Source organism: Pagrus major, chromosome 10, assembly GCF_040436345.1.
Source record: "Pagrus major chromosome 10, Pma_NU_1.0".
NCBI lineage: Eukaryota > Metazoa > Chordata > Actinopteri > Spariformes > Sparidae > Pagrus > Pagrus major.
This window is the reverse complement of record NC_133224.1, coordinates 13,773,303-13,791,473: the sequence shown is the minus strand read 5'-3', so window position 1 is coordinate 13,791,473 and position 18,171 is coordinate 13,773,303. Positions and strand designations below refer to the sequence as shown.

The following is an 18,171-nucleotide window of genomic DNA, read 5'->3' as shown; positions in this document are numbered from 1 at the left end:
AATGCACATTTGTGGCCTGTTACAGAATGCAAAGCACTTTACTGTGAACCAATAATGAGTTGGGTAAACATCATTATCAACCAACATCAACTGTATTTTCACAGAGTTATCTGTTTAAAACTTTCACACCAAAGCACTACAGCCACTTCTTTGCTTGTTGCTCTCATATAACATCAGTCCTCAATTAAAAACTGACATTCAAATAATAGATCAAACTATGGCTCAAATAATGGGGGCCCTGGTAGGCTGGAAAACAAATACCAGGCATTTCCATGTGATGGCTCCCATATCAAAATCAGCATAATTAGATTTCCATTCATACTGATGATAAAAATAATATAAAAACAAAATAATCCTGTTGTAGAGGAAGCAATAGATGAAGAAAGTGCAGAGTTTCCGACTGTAAACTAAGCAGCTGTTTGCAGCATTGGAGTTGGAGCGACCCCCAAACAACATAGGGTCCCAGGAAGTGCTTAGTCTAGCCCTGCAACTCTGGAAATAAGAACATGACTGTTTGGCTTTACAACATGAGGATCATTATCCATTTGACTTTTTTATTCAGGTGCAAAATTGCAATGACTGGCCATGGACCCCAATAAAGAGCCTTTATGGTAAGCACTACAGACTCTTCATATTAAATCCCACAAGCTGCATCTTTAATTAAACCAGATGTTTGACATTTTCTGAATCTACAGCTTGACATGACATCTGTCTCTATAATGTTGTGGTTATAATATAGTTAGTACAGTGAAGAGGGCAGGAGTTGATGGCTGTTCTGAATGTATATCTCTGCATCTGCATGTTGAACCATGAGCATTCACTGCCCTCATGTGGCCATTGTGAGAAACTACAACACAACAATGCTGACAGCAGCAAATTATGATGTTACATTTTGATTAAAAAACAAGTTTTTGTCAAGTGCATTGCGCAAAGAAGCTTGATTTTCATTATATAAAAAGATGGTTACTTTTGCACAAGAGTTAGCCTGCTGCTGACTCTGCAGATTTACTGCTTTCCCGCTGTGTAGCTTTTTTAAATTGTTATTTCATTATTGGACATAATGTTGTGTATGAAATGGAGCACATGTTTAGGGCCGACTGTCATAAATATAATGTCAGTGAGCGTTTTTCCTGTCTTCGTTCATATAACGATAAAGCTTGTCCAAACAAATTTTACACATATTTTCGGTCAACATATTAACTTGACTTGATGAGGCAACAACTTCAGACTCAATGTATTTTATTTGGTCTCAAGACTGAGTAGACAACCTTTGAAAGAAAAAATGTTTTCCGAATTAATACTAACTTGTCCTTTTAAAATGACACAGACAATGGGAATAGACCGTCTAAATGTCAGAACTACATTACCCATCACTACTTTGAACGGAAATGTGCCATCTTTCCCGCAAAGTGAGGTATGTTCTTGTTCATTGGCTGAACGCCACGGCAGGAAACGCATAACGAAATATGATTGGCTGGCGGTCTCCCTTTAGTTACCCGGATAAAGTTTGGCTATATATAAGATACAATCGAAGGCGGGGGGTTGTAGTTCAAACCAACAGTCGGTACTCGATAACAAGAAGCTAGATATTGGGCCACAGCGTCAGAAATTATTTGTAGATTTTAAATATGGTAAGTATTTTAAGTCATCTTAGCGACCTATCTGAACGATAAGCTGTCTTTGCTGGTGTTTTTCTGGCAATACATGTTTAATAGCCGCCAGTGTATTTCGGTGGATAGCTAACTGGTAGCCGCTAGCGTTAGCTGTTGTAGTAGCTTAGCAGGCAAGCTAAGTTGCCGTTATTGGCTGCATTGAGGAAGCAATAGGGTGGCCAGACTGCTAAGAGGGCGGTAAAACTGGCCACCCCTAGTCATTGTTATCACACAGTAATACAAGATTTGGTGGCTGTAAACTGAACACTTTCCGCGTTTTGCAGGCTGGTGGTAAGGCAGGTAAAGACTCCGGGAAGACCAAGACGAAAGCTATTTCGCGCTCGCAGAGAGCTGGACTGCAGGTTTGTCCACTGAAATTCATTCATTTCCTCGACCGTGCTAACACAAGCTAACGTTAACAATCAGACGTCGCAGAGGTTACCCAGCTGGTGGCCGTCTCTCACTGACAGGCCACTGAGCCAGTCATGTATATGCGCTAATGCCCGCTGTGTTTATCGCTGCAGTTCCCAGTGGGTCGTATCCACAGACACCTTAAGTCCAGAACCACCAGCCACGGCAGAGTTGGAGCCACTGCAGCGGTGTACAGCGCGGCTATTCTTGAATACCTCACGGCCGAGGTAACGTCCTTTTTATCTCGCACCTTATCCACACACATCGGCCCTGCAGAGCTGCTGTTATCTTGGTATGTAACTATCTAAAGCTGGGCTTTTCTCGCAGGTTCTGGAGTTGGCAGGAAATGCATCTAAGGATCTTAAAGTGAAACGTATAACCCCACGCCACTTGCAGCTGGCCATTAGAGGAGATGAAGAGCTGGATTCACTTATCAAAGCCACTATTGCTGGAGGAGGTAAGGACGCTTTTCACCCTGTTAGCATGTAGAAGTGAATGTTGTTAATCTTTAATAAGCTTAACATGTAAAACGGCAAATGTGTACACGTTTATTCTTTATAAATTAACACAAAAAAGACGAATGGTGACAGATTCCCAAGTTGACAACACTTTAATTACATTTTACAATAAATCATTACTCTGTAGTCTCAGTCGCTCCCTCAATTCTCCATTGCTCAGACAATCAACACAATGGAAAGTGTTCTGTGTCTGCTTGACTTCGACACTGTTAACGGCTCATCCATTGTTGTTTTTGTTTCCCAGGTGTGATCCCTCACATCCACAAGTCTCTGATTGGAAAGAAGGGCCAGCAGAAGACTGTATAACCTGAAGTGCTCTGGAAGTCTGCATCAAGTGGTTAAATGTCTTAGATTAGAACACCTTTGTATTGAGCTTGCATTTACTCACCTGGGGTATTTTTTAAAAGTGGCTTCAGAGAAGCTCATTTCTTGTGTTTTCTTTGTTTTTCTGGTGCTGCAGTTTTTGTGTTGAAACTTGCTTTTGTGGCGTTCCCATGTTCAAAGTGGTGTTTTAATAAAGCTCTTACTGGGCATTTGCAGTTTCTTCTTTCAGTTCTTGCATTTTCATGGGCTTGTTTCTGTTGTTCCGCACTAGATATTCAGTTGATTCCTCCAGTGTAGGTGATGCAAATGTGTTTTGGATTTTGTGGTCAATATTGTCCTAGTTTGAAATACTCCACGCCGGTCACTAAAAAGCCAAGGACAACCACAGTCTGCATGTGGAAAGAGTCGTGGCATGCTTGGAAGCAGCTTCAGTAAACCATCAGTTTCAGCCTCGTGTAGTTGCATGACTTGCAAAGCATGTTTTGAGTTTTACTGGACTGACACTGGGGAAAGACCCTGTAGTCATTTTTGGATTCCTGAATAAAAACTGAACTGGTACTGTCAGAACATTTTTGCACATTGTGTATGACTGGCTTATTGCATGAAGGCAGTTTGACTGCATTCCCAGGTTTGAGATGAGATGGTTTGATGAAAGGCCCCCCATGTTCATAGAAAGTCAGTTGAAGTTTCGTTGTCCACTAAACATTTGTCGCTTCATAGCAACACAGCGTTGCAGCATTCTCCTAAACTGAAGTGGCTGGAGACTTGTTTTAAAATGTAAAACATAAAATGGCACCATGCAGCTTGTCTGGCATAATCCATGTCTCAGGACGCCCAGAGATCCCAAATGAAAAGATGTTAGACCCTTTTTAAAGCCAAAATCTTCATTGTAGCTGCTAAGTGAAGAGCATTGGCACTTCAAATTAATTTTGAATCTCTGGGCTTCCAGATACTTAAATTAGACTGGACAAGCTGTATGGAGCTAGTTTTTTTTTAAAAATTTCTAACAAGTCCTTCTTGAGTTGTTTAGAACGCTGTATTGCTGTGAAGCTCCAGAAATGTGTTGTGGGATACGAAACTTCACCTGATTTTCCATCAGCATGGGGAGAGGAGATGACTGAATCTTTGTTTGGGAGAACTGTTCCTTTAAGAGATCTGTAGCATGAATAGTATTGTATAGATTACATGTTCAACATTATCAAACAAAGCAGTGAATATTTGTTTTTGAAACATGAAATGTAAAAAAACTGAACTCCTTTAATGAAAGGCAGAAAATATAGTTAAGTAAAAGAAATAAGACTTTCTAGGTTAAAGAGTTTCTGAGTTAAAGACCAGTTGACTGCTTTCAATACCTAGTGCCTACCTTACCCATAATGCAACTTAGCCACTGAGTGGCATCACTGGAGGCAGTTTATCAGATAACATGCAGCTTCCTCTGGAGCCACAAAAGGCTTTATACTACGTTTTCACAGATGCAGTAGTATCCCCAACACCTGTTAGCACACTTTAATGTGTAAAATTGGTGGAATTGCCCTTTAAATATAAAACTCAAGGATGTCATCCAGTGTTTTTTAGGACATTTTATAGATTAAATATAACTAAATATTTGAGTAACTATTTGACAGGGAGGTTCCTTTTTGTGGCAACTTAGAGCATATATTTTATTCATCCTCATTTTAAACATTATTTTACGAAGCACTCGTGGACCAAAGAACACCATATAAAGGACATAACGCTTGAGCACCCTTGGCTCTAGACAGAAGAGGTCTCCAGGTCAACTTCCTCCTCAGCCGTCTTGCAATCATAGCATGAGACGACCACTAGATGACACTGTAACACCTCCTACTGTATGAGGTACCAGCCATGGCCTCAGTTATTCTGATATATGGGCCCATATGATTAGAGTCAGGGTCCCCACTGAGGATAAATGGCATCAGTGATTTAGACACTCACAAGCTGTAAAAGAAATCATTTGGATTTAACCAACTGAAATACTGACAGGCAGAGCTATACCATTCCCACATTCAGAGAGTGACATTAATCACATTCTCAACAATGGTTGATTCACTGGTAAATGTTGAGCTTGATCCCAGACAGTAGAGTTTTGTACTACAAATGGGATGCAGATCTGAGGTGTGTGTGTGTGTGTGTGTGTGTGTGTGTGTGTGTGTGTGTGTGTGTCCAGGCAGATTTATGGGGACAAAACCATCTCCAACTTATCGACCTGGATGACTTTGAATGGGATTTTGTGGCAAACTGGAAGCTGCTCTTGAAACAGCCGCTGACTCATCTTTGAGTTAAATTAAAAGCTGAATTAACCAATTTTGCATTTGAGTAAGGCTCAGCTAAAGCAAGAGATAATTGATTTTTTTTTTTTATAGGACTTCATTACCCAGAAATCCTTTGTAATATCAGTAAGTTACCATAGATTGGTGAGATGCTGTTCTGTCGTAGCCCCACTATCAGGAGCTTTACTAGACATAAACAATGTGTGGCCATCATTAACCTCATTTGGAAGTTACATCTACATTGAGCCACTCAAACAAAAGCACAAATGACATGAACAGAGTTAATGTTATTGAAACTCATAGGTACACACAAACTTGGGAAGAACGTAGGGGGAAAATGTTATAAAGCCTCTTCATTCTTGTCAAAGCCTTCATTACCCACAATGCTACTTAATCACCGACAGTGTGATTAGATTTTCCGGTATGTCACTAAGCGATCTGAGGTGTGCATGCGTGAGCATGTCCGCCATCTTTTTTTTTTTTTTGGAGATGGAGTGTTGAGGATGAGCTACAGCATACTGCTGTTATTGTGTAGCCCTACTGTCCAATAATTATGAGAAATTGTCTTTCATGCTTTGACAATATTGTTCTTATTATTTCCATGTCAATAAAGCCCCTTTGAATTGAAGTGAATTAATGAAAAAAAAAAGCTTTGTTAGGATAGGCCACGCACTGCTATATGCGATAATAATTAGCAAATGTGATCATAATCATAAACTTACTAAACAAATTTTACTGCAGTTCTGTGTGTGGTTTGTCCAATTGGTGCTGCCATACCTAACTATGCCATACTCTAGACCCAAAGACCCATAACTCCATTTGTTTCATTTTCAGATTTGTTGTCCTCAGACCACTGACTCAAGTGATACTACTTGAAGATATCTATGAGACTTTGCACAGTTCCCTCTGAGGTCACTAAAGACCTTTTCTCACTTATGCAGTAATACCCTCCCCAACATCTGGAAACATAAGGCTGATGTGTACACTCAGTGCCACTTTAAGAAAAACTGCACTTGAACAGCCCTTTTTAGAGGCAGCAAGAGGCAACTGATTGTCACAGATTTTCTATTTGTAATTATTAATATGTCAATCTTACATCCATACTGTCCATAATTCTTTTGTAAGGTGTCAGTGAGCGTATCGTCTTCTTCTTAACATGTGTCAGTTCAGTGGTGGTGGATCGAGCTGCTGCACATTTAGATTTAGAAGCCAATAAACAGTCGACTTTCGGGCAGACAGCAAATGAGTAGATCTATGGTGTTTTAGTTGACAGGGAGGAGATGTTCCTCGTGGAAGAGTTCAATATAGTTCCAGGATGCAGCTCTCAAACAACAACTTACTGCTCAGGTAGGTGTTTTAGCTAGCTGTTTCCCCCTGACATGAGATTGATATTGCTTGTCTCATTTCACTCTCAAATAGAAACGAAATTAACATTTTTCCCAAAATGTTGAACTATTCCTTTAACATTCTGGAGTTTCATGGGTCCATTTATTTTTACTTACTTTTACTGAAATCATGACTCTGCACATTGTATTTTATAAAGACAAATAGGGAGAAAATCACACAAATTCCTTGTTAATGATGTGTTGGTGCACTGGCCTAAGAATTTAGCAAAATAAAGTGTCTTCTTTTCACCCTTTGTGTAAGTGAAATCAGATGTGACATTTAAAAATAATTAAGAAAACTCTCGTGTGTGTGACACAGTCTTGGCTTGCACGCAGCACCGGAGCTGGTCTTGCTGGCTTGTCCAAACTAATCAAACATGCAGGAGAGACTGAGGTCCTTAACTGGACAAATGAGTCCAAACACTACCTGGGTGCACTCCTCACTGTGACTCGTTTATAAGGAAATAATGAGAGGAATAATTAGTAAACTGATCCCATAAGCCACAGCAGCAAATCTCACAATGGTTGAAGTCGGTTCAATCATGAGAAGGGGTCAACTCGGTCTACTTTTTCATTTTCAGAGGCGGAGTGTGACCTCTTTGTTTTGTTCAGGGTTCCATGGGGGTAGAGCTCTTACATGAGCAGCACGCTCTGAGGGAGACACTGTGAACTATTTTTCATAAAGACCAATCTGGCTTTTTTTCACAGTCTATACTTCTGTCTGAAGTAGTTTGAAGATGCATTAGGAAGAATTTGTTGACTAAAAAATTACCTAACTAAGACAGCATGCTAACCAACTAGCCCTATACCTTCACAGTCAAAACCTCCTGTGCTAGCAGTGTAAACGCCAGCGCTGCTCTGAGCTCCCAGTCCAGACCGCTAGCTGCATGGCTAACTGAGCTAACTAGCTAACGTTAGCTGCAGTTAGCAGAAGTTAGTGCTTACTCTGGTCATGCGCTGCCCCCTATTGGTTTGGACAATGTAGCCTACTTGCAAGGTGGCCATTTCTACATATTGCACCTTTAACATCTCGGTAAAATTAGCTTAATGGCTTTGTTGCCAAGAGAGATCAGTCTCAATCATGTCTCATATGTTGCATTAAGTACTGAGCTGAGCGTAGTTAGCCTTGCATAGCATTTATTTTGTCTGTTCACAAACAGAAATGTAAAAATGAATTGTGTCTTGAGTGTGTGTTCTCAGGAGGGGTTGCTGTATGTGATGGAACATTTCTTGACAACAGTTTATCCCTTTGTGTAGTACTTCTATGCAGCACCTTTAACTACAGTGTGGGCTGCCAGATATGGTCTGTGACCACTGCTTTTGGTTCTGGTCTCTGTACAACTGCAATGCTAACAAATCTGGCAACCTCACTGTGACTTTAAAACCCAGTAGTGCTGTGCAAAAGCTCGTGTTCTACAGGAAGTAGTTCAAGTACATAATTCCCTTTAGAAAAATAGGGTATAGTGTATGATCAACCAGCAGCTGGGAGGAAGTGTGAGGGTACTTAAACTAATCAAGGATTGTATCTTAAAGGTGCAATGAAATTTTTTTTTTAATTAGGTAAAATTGTCAACAGAGTGTGAAGAAAGAACAATTTTGACATTATGTTAAAGACAGATCTATGTACTGTGTTGCAGAGATAGCCTATCTACTGAAGTTAGCATGCTAACCAGCTAGTCCTGGCCTGTCCTGTTGTGTAATACCACTGTGAGATCCCAGTCTGAACCTCTAGCTGTACAGCTAACTGAGCTAACTAACAGCAGCTACAGTCAGCAGCAGTTAGCTGTTGCTCTGGTGCTATGCTGCCCCTTATATTCATCTGACTGAACCTTCAAATCCAAATGTTCTGCTGTGGCTCTTTGGCTCTGGTTACTTCTGGAGTCATGCACCTTTGCAGAGCTACAAACCTGCACTAATGTCTTCACCCTAACTGTTGAGGACTCAAAGTGTTAGTATCTGGATGAACATGGATCAAAAGCCTCTCCAAAAGTCTAAATGGTGCAAAGAAACTTCAAAATGTGGTTGTCTGATCCATAATTAACCTTTGGAGTCTTTAACAAGCACATCTGTCCGCTCGGCCATTGATGATTTGTTTAGTAGGCCTGGTGAAAAGCGAAGTGCTAATGAGGCTTCCCCCCCACTCCAGCCAACCAGGGCACCACTCAACCATTAAGTCAATTTAGAGTAGATGGGGGGCAGGAGGGGGAGGGGGGGCTCCTTTTAATTTGGTTCTAATTAAAGTGCAGGAAGTGAAACAGCGGCGTTCACCTACCTACCTTCAGGCTGGAGCGAGTCGCTGCTGCTCTCTGGAAGCCATTAGCACATCTGGCCTCACTGGATGGATTTTAACATTTATCGGGTTTACAGAGCTCATAACAGCATGTCAGCAAGTTAGACCAAGAATTTACTGTCTGTGAAGAAGGCCGCTCTTCACTTTCACTGTCTCTGAAAAGACTCAGCATTTTATACTCTGAAGTACAAACTGTACTATTGCTGAGTCAGTGACATTACTGACAGACATGTAAGAAACAAATGTCCCATATTGTACCGTATGTACACTAAAACCTTGACTCTGACTTTAAAGGAGCATACACATAAAAACCATGTATTTTGTATGTATTTTTGAAAAATGTCTTTGAATTTCACGTCAGTCTCATGTTTGAATGAGCTCATATGCACACTTCATTCTGCACAGTGATACAGGAAGAAAATAGTTCCCACATGAAACTGCTCACAACAAGGTCTGTGGATTATCTTCAGTATCTAGGTCATGATTTCTGGAGAGAGTCATTGTTGTGGAGTTTTTCATGTGGGTTTTTTTTTTGGTGCTTTGACACCACAAGCTGAGTGGAATCTAGTTCCATAATACTGAAGAGAAGACAGACATCTCTACGGCTGATATCTCAATATCTCAATTATCATGTCATAAGCACAAAAAGTCACAGAACAAAACATCTGGTTAACTAGTCAGATGTGAGTCGTTGAGAAGATTCCTCTCATCAGTCTATAAATAAAATGACGGAAATCACATACTGTACAGTTAATTCCACCAGCTCACATGTGAATGCAGAGTATATACAGAGTTCATATTTGGTGTGGTGTGGTGGAAACACAGAGCTCAGCACAGCAGGGAGTTTGGAGTGACTATACCACCTCCACCTCAGGAGGCTGATGATGCTGCGGGTGGAGGTGATGCTTATGAAACGCTATGAAGAGCAGTAGCGACAGCACAGCTCTCAGGTGAATAATGTGACAGCAGGCATGCAGCAGGAGAGTGGGCAGAGGTTTAAGTACACCGCCATGATCGTGTGGAAGTGGACGGAGTTTACCGACTGAACCAGCTCGCAGGCTTTGATTTATTCTACTGACCAGGAGAGCACTCCCTGCCTGTATTGCACAGATGAGATTATAAATATCCATATAAACACTTGACTCACAGCATGTGTGGCAACTTAACTATCATTCATTCTCTGCTTGTATTTCATGTCCTGAACACAAATTTAAAATACAAGAAACTAAGTTTAAATATTTAAAGCTGCTCTAATCGATTGATTGTTTAATTCAGATCTGATTACACTGGATCACATGATGACGTTGACAAACACAGAAAATCACCAGCTCTTTAGACGATAATCTACGGAGCTTTTTAACATCTTTAAGCACATTGTTTTGGTTTTATGGCCTGAAAATGTATTCGGCCTCTGTTTGACTAACACATCTGTTTCCAACATCAGCAGCAGCTGTTTTCAGAGAATAAAGCTCTGAGCAACACTACCTGCTCAGCAAACAGCAGACAGACACAGTTAGAGACTAACTACTGAACACAGTGCAGCATTTACAACTAAAGAGACAGATGTTTTTCTCAGGAGTCGGTCGAGACCGAAACAGAGCTGAGAGGAGAGTGGCAGAGGACTTAGACTCATCAGGTGTACAGAACAGAGGTCGACTGATATGATTTTTTTTTGATTACTAGTAATCAAGGAGACTGATAACCAATAATTGGAACTGATACACATTTGCAGTAAAAATAAAAATCTTATTCTCAAAGTTGAGAATGACCACTGATGGAATGTAACTAACTACAATTGACTCAAGTACTGAACTTATGAACAATTTTGTTGTACTTTATTTGTGTCTTTTTCTGCTACTTTATACTTCCATTACACTAAATTCATTCGATAACTTTAGATACTTTGCAGATTCAGATTATTCAGTGCTGAAAGGCTATTACTTGTGACGTGTAAGCAATCAGATGGTGCTGTGGGCGGGACATTGAGTGAGACCACAGGGTGGTGACTACAGACAGACAGAGGACGCTGCATCAGAACCAGAGTACTACTGCATTTCAAATCAGTTTATTTTATCAGCAATTGGACACAAAAAACACAGATACAAATAATCGGCAGGCTGATAATCAGTCTACCCTTAGTAAACATGACTCCAAATGAATAGCTCCGTGTCTGCTGCTGGACATGTAAATAAGAAACTGATTGTGAACACGATAATGATAATATTTTATTGTGTTTTGCTGCCCTCTAGTGGCTAAAAGGTAAGTTATTACAGTAAGTATCTTATTTTTGTAGTAAAGTCCGTCATTAAGTAATAAACTACATTCACCTAGTTAACAGCTGTGCTCTGGGAAGATGATGAGGCAACAGACATGATCAGTCAGTAGCAGTCACACAGTCAGACAGGTTGGTACCCAGTTAGCCAAACTTATTTAGAGATGTAAACAAAGGTGACCAGTAAACATCCATCACAGTTTACAGACCAACAGATCTCTGCGATGACTGGTGAGAGTAATGTTACCATAACAAATAGAAATGATGGACCCAAGTTAAAAAAAATTAAAGGTTTAGAGTTAAAGCCACCACTACTAGGACATTTTTACATGCTTTAATGTTCAGAGAACATATCATTGAACTCTTGTTGTCCAGTCCTGCAGCACCTCTATTCACCCTCTGTTTAAACGCTCTGTTTTGGTACCTGTCTCTTTAAGGCCCCCCTTCCAGGAAAGCTCAGTCTGCTCTGATTGGTCAGCTGTCTACGGCCTGAGCAGGCACCGCCCACTGTGTTTCTGCTTCAGCTCTGTCAGCGTTTTTGCAGCCACAGTCATGCAGGGAGCCGACTGGTAGTGGTGACATCACAACGTCACAGAAGTCCTGACAGCTGGTTTAAAGGCACAGTTTCTGAGTGCAGACTGTGTGTATTTCTCAGTGTTTTGATACTCTCACAGTATTCATATAGCACCTAGATAATCAAAAAATACATTCTACAATATGGCCTCTCATATAGACTGGGACAGAGTTGACGATGTTTCGTGAAGGTTGAGGTGACCTGTGCATCAGTATGAAGGATCGTCCACATGATGGTGGGTGAAAGACATCTCAGTGATTTCCTGTAGCCTCTCGTAAGCTGTTTGATGAGCAGCTGCTTTGTTTTTGGCCTCAGTACACAAAAAAGTTCCCAGCATGAAATGTTCCGCAGCGAGCGACTGTAAAAGCTTTGTCAACTCAGCGCCGAGCACACTACAAAGCAGATATAATGCTGGGTTTGATAACACAGTTAGGGAGAAAATGAGGCGGCTGCCGGGAGGGCTGGGAATTGAAGTGTTTTTTTTTTCCCCTCTTCCTTGTTCGAGTTCACACTCGGGTCCATCTGGTGGCAGGTGGTTCAGAGCAGCTGAATAGGCAGCGGCCCAGACTCTCCTCCTCGCCTATCACACATGGCTAACTTATCAGAACAGACACAATGAAAGCAGCAACGACACTCACCGCGCCTGTAATCTCTGTCCGGGATGAGACTTTGATTCACAGACGCTTTCAGCACATTTGTCGACATTTTTTTTTCTTTCTCCATTTTCCCCTCCTTTCCTGTTGGGCTCTGTGGTGGCTTGGCATTGTCTGTTGGTGTGTGTGTGTGTGAGTGTGTGCACTCACACAGACGGGGTGGGCTGGCAGGGGTCACGGTTCGCCGGCCCGCCTAGATCCATCAAGAGGAACAAAGCAGGGGGAGAAGGAGCAGTGCCAAGCCCTCTGAAATCAAAGACCAGGTTTGGGATTGGGATTCGCTCCAAAAGGCTGGACCCATTTTGGTGGTGCAGGGGGTCTCTGGGAGCTAGAGGGAGGAGGAGGAGAGGAGTTAAAAACAATAATCAAATCCACCACGGCGTCTGAGGACGGGGCCGGTTGAGAGCGCTGGCTGAAGCCTCTGCGTGCAGCATCCCTCCTCGTTCCTCCCCTTTGAAGTCTGCTTGCTTTTGTTCTTTACATAACTTGATCTGATATTTGAAAGGCTAATTTGTATGCATTCTGTGAGCAGGGGGTGGAGGGAGGAAGGCACCGCCACCCAGAATTCCACAGGGGGAGCTGACAGGAAGGTCAACACGATTGGCCACAGGGGGAAACGGGGGACACAAGCAAGCCAAAAGCATATGATAAGTGTCTTTGAATTATTGCAGCTCTGTGCAAATTTGATGACAATGGCCAAGTGGTCAGGGGGCTGAAATCCCTTTGCAAACAGAGCGTGCATGCTTTGGTGGTCTTCATTTTGCTGTCAGCTTCCCCACCGGATGAGACAGCAATAGGCTGCGAAGGCAAATATGAATAAACACTTCAAAGAAGCTCTGATACGACTGATTTACATGAGCCGCAGCCCTATGTGTATAAACTTACAGTCATTATTCAGCTACACACAATACACAAACTTCATCTGATTTAAAATGAGTTAGTGGACAACAAGAGGATGTAATCCTAGTAAAGAAAACGTGTTTATGATGAGTTGAATGTCTTCTTTAAAGGGTAACTCCACCATTTTCTACACAATAAAGTGTGTTTACAGGTGTTGGGGAGTATGACTGAATATGTGATAAAGCTAGTATAAAGTCTTTTGTGGCTCCAAAGGAAGCTGCATGGAATCTGAGTGATGTCACACAGTGGCTAAATTGCATTGTGGGTAATGTAGGCTCCAGGTGTTGAAAAGCTGTCCACTGGTCTTCTAACACATAAAAACACATGATCTAAACTGATACAGCAGAAGAGATATCCCCTTTTTTATTCCACACATTCTTCTTCCTTTTGAAAACTTGGCTGCCTACATTACCCACAATGCAACTTAGTCTCTGAGTGACACCACTGGAGGCAATTTATCAGATTCCATCTAGCTTTCTCTGGAGCCACAGAAGGCTTTATACTACTTTTCACACCTGCAGATGAACTCCTGTAAACACACTTTAATGTGTCAAACTGTTGGAGTTAACCTTTTGATTTCACCTTCAAATACAGTCGTAACATTATTTACAGAACATATGATCATTAATGGCTCGTGTTTCCACAGGTTGCCACACTCCCACACAGGACTCATGGCCAGAGTTAAGACAATAAAAGCCAAGTATTACCTAGAGACCATCTTGCAATAGGATCGCACCAACCACGGCACTAAATCGTGTGTGTGATGCAGTGGAACACATGACCTGAGGGAGGTGAGTTTGGTGAAACAGGTGAACTGTGGCAGATTTATTTAGTGTGCCCGACAACTCTGACATGGCCAACTTTTAGTTAGTGTTGGCATTTATATGTGTTTTGGTGAAGTATTGAGACTCAACAATCAACTCTCTCTCTCCATAGTGGCTCATTGCACCTTTAATGTGACATGTACACTAAACACTGTGCTGCTGTGCATCAAAGTACTTGTGGAACTACATCACTGTCTTATTTGTAGCTTTTGAAACTCAGGATTTAAGGTTGTATTTTAAGGAATGTTGGGATTTTTTATTTGGACAAATTAAACCAACATTCACTTTATCACCTCACATTTAGCAACGACAGAAGAAAGCACTCTGAGAGTGTGAGTTATTGTAGAAGGTATTTCATCAGACTGTGATTTGTCAGATTATATCTCCATCATGCGGCCCTGGAAGCTACACCTGCCTCTGTGCAAATAATTCTTAAGTGTAAAAAGCACTTTTTCTTGGAGCAACACGCCTTCAGACAGCACAGGGAGGTGAGATGAGGGAGGAAGGAGAGACTTTTCATCAACCTTGAGCTTTAATGACTTCCTCGAGGTGCTTTTTGACTGCTGTCCAGAGGCTCGGTGGGAGGGGAGCCTTCCTCCTCAGCCTTGGCCTCGTGCCAGGGTGACAATCAATGTCTCTGTGTCTCTTCTGTGGGAGATTATTTCGAAGGTCTCCCCCTTTTTATTGGAGGAAATGGTATTTGGAGGCTCAAACAGGATGTCCTGCTGACTGGCCTGGACTCTGAACCATTCCCTCACCCCCCCGGGCTCCATTCTTCCTCCACACACCCCCTCCCTCAGCTCCATTCTCTCAGAGGAAAATAGCTTAAATTAATCCAGGAGTCTAAGCAGCCACTTCTCTTTTTCTTGTCTCCATTCGGAAAGGCAGCGAAATCATTCACAAATGAAACTTTCCTGCTTGCACTGAAGCCTTTGGTGGGTCTGCTGCCTGCTGGAGATGGTGCTATGTTAACAAATTCATTCAGTATGGTTCCATTTAGAGGTGCAGATAGAGTTTCACTGTCCCATACCACACATTTCCAGGACACTGTCCAGATTTGTTCATGTTAGCAAAAAACATATATTTCTGAAAACGGAGGAAGAAAATGACATTGAAGAATTTACAATTGTTCTGTGTTGTATTGTTCATAATTATCGCTGAGAAAACGAGCCAGAAATGCTTGCATGGCCAGAACACTGAGGGAGGTACAGCCTTTGCTGAACAATCATTGTGAAGTGATTTTTACTTATTCTCTCAACAATTAAGCAGTCTTGTTTTAAAGGTCCATATAGTGGCATCTAGCAGTGAGGCTGCAGATTGAAACCAACTGAACACCCCTCACCTCACTCGCTTGAGCCGCAGTGTCCCTGGAAGAGGACCTGCCCCCTCTGGAGGTATAAAGGCTCATTATAAGGTGACAAAAACACAATGATTCATAGATTCAGGTGATTATGCACAATTATGAATATTGTGTTCAATTTTTGCTGATATATCAAATCCCACACACCGGACTTTTAAAGCTGCACTAATCACTATTTTATATATTGATATTTAATTGAATGTGTAATATGAAAGGTTTCATATGCTGTGTTGTGAACCCACAGAAATGATCACCCACTCTGAGGTTATTATGTTTTTAAGATATAATGTGTGACATTTCTGCATTAAAATGTCTAAAAACAACAAGACTCTGTCATATTTTTACTGATATTTTCCCAAATGTTTCCAACAATGTTCAAACCAGAGAATCCACAGGGATTTCAAGGTAACAGTGCGTTTCATTTGGTCGCCTGTCACCATAACCTCCAGGAGAGAGTCAGAGAGCGAGGAAGGAAGTTGAAAGTCAGAATCCGATACCACTCCGGGTGTTTTTTCCTCCAGAAGGTCTGGCTCTGCACCGACTCTCTCTGCCAGGCAGAGCTGGCAGGCACTCGGCTCTGCCTGGCCCTCCCTTTACAACATTTTTTGTTTTATTTTGATAGAGACACATAGCAGCAGGAATGACATATTGTGTTTATAACCTCTTCTAGTTATAGTTTTGGTTCTCTAGCATGCAAACTCCACTCTCATCAACCTCGTCTCCGGCAGCAGCAGCAGGCAGCTGTTTCCAGCTAAAATGCTCTGCCAGTTTATCAATACTACGATATCACATAACTAAGACCCAGGGCCGTTTAATCCCGATTTCCTTACCATTCCTATTCATTTCAATCAGTATGTAGTATGTGGACCAGATGAACGTGCCTTAACGGCTGGCTGGTGAACATAGTAGAGCTCTTAACAGCTAACCAGATATTTCAAGAGTTGGTGGAAACCAAAAACAGAGCTGAAAGGAGAGTGAATGTTGGACTGAACATTCATCAGCCGTCATAAACCCGACAAAATAAATGTTAATGTTGGAAATAGACGATTGTTTAATGGTTTTGCCTTAATAAGACAACTATAAAGACGTCTAATTAACGCAATAAAAACAAAAATATACCAAAACCCCCAAGTTTGGACCCGTCATGTAGGCACAGAGACAGTTACAGTGTGTGCTGTTGTCGGAAAGATGTTTTCATTGTTTTTGCGTTTGTCTTGCTCACCTGACTGAAAAGGAACAATGGGTGAAGCCTTCATCACATCTCGTCTATAACCTTCTGTTCTGTGTGGATGAACTCTGAAACGTTCCCGCTCTGGCTAATGTCAGGAGCTTAAAACACAAGCCCTAGCCTTTTGATAACAGAACACAATTCTGACCTTTGGTCCAATATAAATATTTGATCCATCTTAAGAGTTTTTGAGTCGCAGCACAATTATTAGCAGTTAATGGCATGTGTGGGGTTCATGCTCGGCCTCCTTTGCTATTAGCACTGACCTTATGACCTTTAACGAGGCTACTTTGGCTCAGTAAAACATCAGAGGAGTGGGAGTGTGTTAGGATTGTGCTGTGGATCATCCAAACACTGTAGAGAGAAAAAAAAAAAGATATGAAAACAATCAAAAAGGTCTGAACCCAGAGCTGTGGCATGTGGACAAAAGCCAGCTGGAGCGGAGCTGCAGGACTTTAATAGCTCAGGCTTCATGTGCTGGTGCTGTTTGAAAGGAGGACGGTTCATAAAGTCATGAGGAGGTGGAAGTATGATATTACATGTAAAATTTCTGCATCAAAATGTCTGAAAAGACCGTACATTTTGTTGTGTACTTACATTATCAGCATTCAAACCAGAGTAACCTGTGATTTTATTCAAAGTAATGTGTGTTTCATTCAGTCGCCTGTCACCGACTTCCAGGAAGAAACCAGATGACCGGTCAGAGAGAGAGGAGGGAAGTCGGTGATCTTGAATAAAGTGAATAAAAACTTTAAAACGCAACCTCGTCTGTGGACGCTTCTGTCTGAGTAACGTAGATAGATTTTCATCAGCAGTGGTGGTTGTTTAACAATTAAGACTCCCATGATCCCATGCTGCCCATGTCTTGTTCTCACTAAGAGAAGTATAGAGGCAGAAATGACTTTGTGCCTTTAGAGCATGATAAATTATGTTTCACCTGTCTGACTCACAAACATCTGCATGTCGGTCAGTTCTATATTATTACAGCCAGTGTGCTCCAGCTCTAACGGAATGGACGTCTAGAAAACAGCAAACCTGATCCGAGTGTAGAGCTATGCCAGGGGTCTGCAACCTGTGGCTCTGGAGCAGCATGCAGGCGGCTCTTTGGCCCCTCTGCAGTGGCTCCCTGTGGCTTTGACATTTTACATGAAAATGAATAATAATATATTTTTTCATCATCATCACTGTTTTAGGCCCACAGTGTTTCTTACATTCTCCGAAGGTAAAAATGCGTATTCCTCACACAGAATTGTATCTGTTCTATCAAGCTGTGATTAATTGAATGATCCTGAGTTAACACATTGTGTTTTATGCTCAAGCCCGAGGGTTGGTCGCTGTATGTGGCCGAGGATAAAAAGAAGAAGGATTAACTCATGCTGAAATGGACTAAAATAAAATTTAAACTGTACTGTGTTTTCTTTGCTTTGTTTTTCACTTTCACAGTTTTTAAATCTAGCCTGCTGCTATGTGTTTTATTTATTATCAAAAGGGA

At 41.6% G+C, this 18,171-nt stretch overlaps 1 protein-coding gene across 1 annotated transcript; it reads left to right on the top strand.

Moving 5' to 3' along the window:
• The first annotated feature begins 1,543 nt into the window (after nucleotides 1-1,543).
• LOC141003591 (histone H2A.Z) lies at nucleotides 1,544-3,114 on the top strand. The gene is made up of 5 exons (XM_073474972.1): nucleotides 1,544-1,631; nucleotides 1,937-2,014; nucleotides 2,177-2,290; nucleotides 2,391-2,520; nucleotides 2,826-3,114. The coding sequence occupies exons 1-5, from the start codon at nucleotides 1,629-1,631 to the stop codon at nucleotides 2,885-2,887; spliced, it is 387 nt and encodes a 128-aa protein (XP_073331073.1). The 5' UTR covers nucleotides 1,544-1,628; the 3' UTR covers nucleotides 2,888-3,114.
• Nucleotides 3,115-18,171: the final 15,057 nt, after the last annotated feature.

Coding starts and splice junctions, on each gene's coding strand:
- LOC141003591 (XM_073474972.1), top strand. Junction 2,015..2,176: donor CGCAGAGAGCTGGACTGCAG/GTTTGTCCACTG, acceptor TTATCGCTGCAG/TTCCCAGTGGGTCGTATCCA. Junction 2,291..2,390: donor TTGAATACCTCACGGCCGAG/GTAACGTCCTTT, acceptor CTTTTCTCGCAG/GTTCTGGAGTTGGCAGGAAA.